Below are 5,240 nucleotides of genomic sequence, written 5' to 3'. Positions count from 1 at the left end.
GCCATACTGGGAGTGACTGGGAGTGACTGGGATCATCCCTGAGTGGGGACCCCAGAGATGGGGGCAGGGGTGTCCCTTTGGAGCTCTTGCACCCCAAATCAGGGAAGAGGGGCCCCAAAACCCCCAAAATCCCAGAGTGGGGATCCCAAAGTTGGGGACAGGGGGTCCCCTTGGAGCCCCCGCACCCCAAATCAGAGAAGAGGGGGAGTGGGGACCCCAAAACCCCAAAAATCCCTGAGTGGGGACCCGAAAAATGGGGGGCAGGGGTGTCTCCCTTGAGCCCCTGCACCCCAAAACAGAGAAGAGGGACCCCAAAACCCCAAAAATCCCAGAGCGGGGACCCCAAAGATGGGGGAAGGGGGGTCCCTTTGGAGTCCCTGCACCCCAAAACTGAGAAGTGGGGGAGAAGGGACCCAAAAACCCCAAAAATCCCTGAGTGGGGACCCCAAAACAGAGAAGAAGGGGAGAAGGGACCCCAAAACCCCAAAAAGATGGGCTGCGAGGAAGAGGAAGAGCCTCTCTTTGTCCTTCCTCCCCCAGGGCAGGAGCTGAGGGTGGAGAACACGGAGGACAAATCCCTGTGTCAGAACCTCATGGAAAAGGACAATTTGAGTAATTCCACAGCACAGGAACCCAACGGGGAGGACAATCCATGGAAATCCCACATGAGGAGGGGCTGGAAACTCATATCTCGGGGATCTGAGGGGGAAAGACCCACCCTGGGCCAGGAAGGTGGGCAGAAATCCATCCAGAATTTGGAGAATTTGGTTCCTGAGGAGCTCCAGCATGAGGAGAAGCCCCACAAGTGCTCCTGGCCAGGGCAGGAGCTGAGGGTGGAGAACACGGAGGACAAATCCCTGTGTCAGAACTTTGTGGAAAAGGACAATTTGAGTATTTCCATGGCACAGGAACCCAACAAGGAGGAAAATCCATGGAGATCCTGCATGAGGAGGGGCTGGAAACCCATCCCAGGGTGCTCTGAGGAGGAAAGACCCACCCTGGGCCCAGAAGGTGGACAGAAATCCAGCCAGAGTTTGGATTTGGAGGTCCCTGAGCAGCTCCACGATGAGGAGAAGCCCCACAAGTGCTCGGACTGTGGGAAGAGCTTCACGTGGAGGTCCCGCCTGCTCCGCCACCGGATGATCCACACGGGGGAGAAACCCTTCGAGTGCCCCGAGTGCGGGAAGGGCTTCAGGGACAGCCCCCAGCTCACGGCCCACCACCGCGTCCACACCGGGGAACGGCCCTTCGAGTGCTGGGAGTGCGGCCAGAGCTTCACCCGCAGCTCCCACCTGACGTCCCACCGGCGCATCCACAGCGGGGAGCGGCCCTACGCGTGCTCCCAGTGCGGGAAGAGCTTCCAGACCAGCTCCCTGCTCCTGGTGCACCAGAGGACCCACACGGAGGAGAAACCGTTCCGCTGTCCCCATTGCGGGAGGGGCTTCAGGCACAGCTCCCACCTGACCCGCCACCGCCGCGTCCACACCGGGGAGCGGCCCTACAGATGTCCTCAGTGCGGGAAGAGCTTCAGGACCAGCTCGGTCCTGAACCAGCACCAGTGGAGACACCGGTAAGGGACGTGCTGCAGTGTCACGGGTGGCTCCGTGTGGTGGAAAGACTTCTCCTCCGAGCTGAGCTTCCGAAGAAAGGCTCTGCGGTTCGGGCTCGTGGTTGTTTGGTGGAAGTTGTATAAATTTTTTCTTCTTGGGCTGCTGTGGTTTGGTCACAGCTCAGGCAGAGGCACAGACACACCCTGACATCCTCGCTGTCCCCTAATTTCTTCTTCTTGTTGTTCTTGTTCTTCTTGTTCTTCTTCGTCTTCTTCTTCTTCTTCTTTTTCTTCTTCTTCTTCTTCTTCATCTTGTTCTTCTTCTTCTTCGTCTTGTTCTTCTTCTTCTTCTTCTTCGTCTTCTCCTTCTCCTCCTTCTCCTTCTATTTCTCCTCCTTCTTCTTCTTCTTCTTCTTCTTCTTCTTCTTCTTCTTCTCCTTCTCTCCCTGCCCAGGGCTGCTGTTATCTTTTGGTACATTACATATTAAATATTTACATTTTTCCCCCAATGCCCATTACCAATATTAAATTGTTCTTTTCTATCTTTTATATGGTACATTGCATATTAAATATTTACATTTTTTCCCCAATGCCTACTACCTATATTAAATGCTGCTTTTCTATCTTTTATATGGTATATTACATATTAAATATTTACATTTTCCCCAATGCCCATTACCTATATAAAATAGTTCTTTTCTATCTTTTATATTATACATTACATATTAAATATTTACATTTTTCCCCAATACCCATTACCTATATAAAATAGTTCTTTTCTATCTTTTATATTATACATTACATATTAAATATTTACATTTTTCCCCAATACCCATTACCTATATAAAATTGTTCTTTTCTATCTTTTATATTATACGTTGCATATTAAATATTTACATTTTTCCCCAATGCCTATTACCTGTATTAAATTGTTCTTTTCTATCTTTTATGTTATACATTACATATTAAATATTTACATTTTTTCCCCATTGCTATTACCTATATTAAATTGTTCTTTTCTACTCTAACCCAATTAAATCCATTTAAAACCTCTGACCCCAATGTACAAAACCAAAATCCCGTGTTCAGCACTCAAAAATTCTTCCCTTTACTTTTTAGGATTTTTAAAACCCAAATAATCAGAATTTTTCACAGGGCGACCCCCTAAAAGTGCCCAAATCGCTGCTGAAGAAATTTAAAAGTTTAATAATAATAAAATGGTCATAAAAAAAAATAATAATAATGCAATTAGAGTGATAAAGTTTAGAAGTTTTTGCACTAAAAAGCAAAGAATTACGGATATAAAGTCAGGAAAAGCACAATTTGTGAACAAAGGAATTACCTTAAAATAATACATTCATTGAATATTCATATATCCTTTATGTTTATGCATAAATTGTGTTTAAAATAATAAATTCTGTCTGTTGGATGTCAACTGTTTCCTTTAATCCCCCTCCAGTCTGAGCAAGGCCTGAAAAAAATAATTTATTTTGGTAAAAATCCATAAATTCCTCGATTTTGGAAGATTAAATGTTCCTCAAAGCGAGTATTGAATTCCTAAAGATAAAAACTTCCTCCACATATATAATCTCTATTTTAATATTATGTTTTAACCTAAAACTCTATTTAAGAGAATTAATGCAGCATAACTTTATAACATTACAAATATAATATTTATTGTGACATCTGCGAAAAGCCGATCATAAAATGTGCATTTTTCACAATTGCAAATAAATATTTTATTTTTTTATATTAATTTGGCCGGACAAATTTTAATTTCTAAATTTTTTTAAGGCAGATTGCGCCAAGGACCCGTTTTATTCTTGCTGGGAAGAAAGAAGATTTTGATTATTTCAGCTTTTAATTTATTTCAGCTTTAAGTTGCATTTAGAAATGACTTTCACTAAAAGATATTTTCAGGATTGAAGGTAAGGCATAAATAAAATTATTTACTTGCCTGTAATAAATGCAAAAAGGACACATTGAAACCCCCTTTTACGTGAAAATTAAAAAAATATATATATTAAAGGTGCAATTTAATACAGGTAATAGGAATTGGGGGAAAACTGTAAATATTTAACACGTAATGGAACATATTAAAGATAGAAAAAAACATTTAATATAGGAATTGGGGGAAAATTAAACATTTAACAGGTAATGGACCATGTAAAAGATAGAAAACCGCCATTTAATATAGGAATTGGGGAAATCTATAAACATTTAACACATGATGTATCATAAAAAAGATAGAAAAACACCATTTAATATAGGTATTGGGAAAACTATAAACATTTAACATGTAATGTACCATATAAAAGATAGAAAAATGGTATTTAATATAGGAATTGGGGAAATCTATAAGCATTTAACACGTGATGTATAATATAAAAGACAGAAAAACACCATTTAATATAGGAATTGGGGAAATCTATAAACATTTAACAGGTAATGGAACATATAAAAGATAGAAAAAAAAATATTTAATATAGGTATTGGGGAAAAATATAAACATTTAACACGTAATGGAACATATAAAAGATAGAAAAACACCATTTAATATAGGAATTGGGAAATCTATAAGCATTAAACACGTGATGGACCATATAAAAGATAGAAAAATGGTATTTAATATAGGAATTGGGGAAAACTATAAACATTTAACACGTAATGGAACATATAAAAGATAGAAAAACACCATTTAATGTCAGCATTGGGGAAAAATTAAACATTTAACACATAATGGACCTTATAAAAGATAGAAAAACGTCATTTAATGTAGGAATTGGGGGAAACTATAAACATTTAACATGTAATGTATAATATAAAAGATAGAAAACCACCATTTAATATAGGAATTGGGGAAATCTATAAGCATTTAACAGGTAATGGACCATATAAAACATAGAAAAATGGTATTTAATATAGGACTTGGGGAAAACTATAAGCATTTAACACATGATGTATCATAAAAAAGATAGAAAACCACCATTTAATATAGGAATTATGGAAATCTATAAGCATTTAACCCCTGATGTACCCTACAGGAGGTAGTGCCCGTCCTGGGCCATGCCAGGATCCATCCCAGCCGTGCCAGATCCATCCCAGCCGTGCCAGGATCCATCCCCAGCCGTGCCAGAGCCATGCCCAGCCGTGCCAGGATCGGTGCCCAGCCGTGCCAGATCCATCCCAGCTGTGCCAGGATCCATCCCAGCTGTGCCAGGATCCATCCCGAGCCGTGCCAGGATCGGTGCCCAGCCGTGCCAGATCCATCCCAGCCGTGCCAGGATCCATCCCAGCTGTGCCAGGATCCATCCCCAGCCGTGCCAGGATCCATCCCAGCCGTGCCAGATCCATCCCGAGCCGTGCCAGAGCCATCCCAGCCGTGCCAGATCCATCCCCAGCCGTGCCAGGATCCATCCCAGCCGTGCCAGATCCATCCCCAGCCGTGCCAGGATCCATCCCAGCCATGCCAGGATCCATCCCCAGCCGTGCCAGATCCATCCCAGCCGTGCCAGATCCATCCCCAGCCGTGCCAGGATCCATCCCCAGCCGTGCCAGGATCCATCCCAGCCGTGCCAGAGCCCTCCCCACCCGTGCCAGGATCCATCCCAGCCGTGCCAGGATCCATCCCCAGCCGTGCCAGGATCCATCCCAGCCGTGCCAGAGCCCTCCCCACCCGTGCCAGGATCCA

At 43.4% G+C, this 5,240-nt stretch overlaps 1 protein-coding gene across 1 annotated transcript; it reads left to right on the top strand.

Annotated features, from left to right (window-relative positions):
* The first annotated feature begins 415 nt into the window (after nucleotides 1-415).
* Nucleotides 416-1,830, top strand: LOC115492069 (uncharacterized). The gene has a single exon (XM_072920324.1). The coding sequence runs from the start codon at nucleotides 492-494 to the stop codon at nucleotides 1,572-1,574; it is 1,083 nt and encodes a 360-aa protein (XP_072776425.1). The 5' UTR covers nucleotides 416-491; the 3' UTR covers nucleotides 1,575-1,830.
* Nucleotides 1,831-5,240: the final 3,410 nt, after the last annotated feature.

Source organism: Taeniopygia guttata, chromosome 31 (genome assembly GCF_048771995.1).
Source record: "Taeniopygia guttata chromosome 31, bTaeGut7.mat, whole genome shotgun sequence".
NCBI lineage: Eukaryota > Metazoa > Chordata > Aves > Passeriformes > Estrildidae > Taeniopygia > Taeniopygia guttata.
Note: the sequence above shows the minus strand (reverse complement) of the source record. Positions and strands in the feature narration are given on the sequence as shown.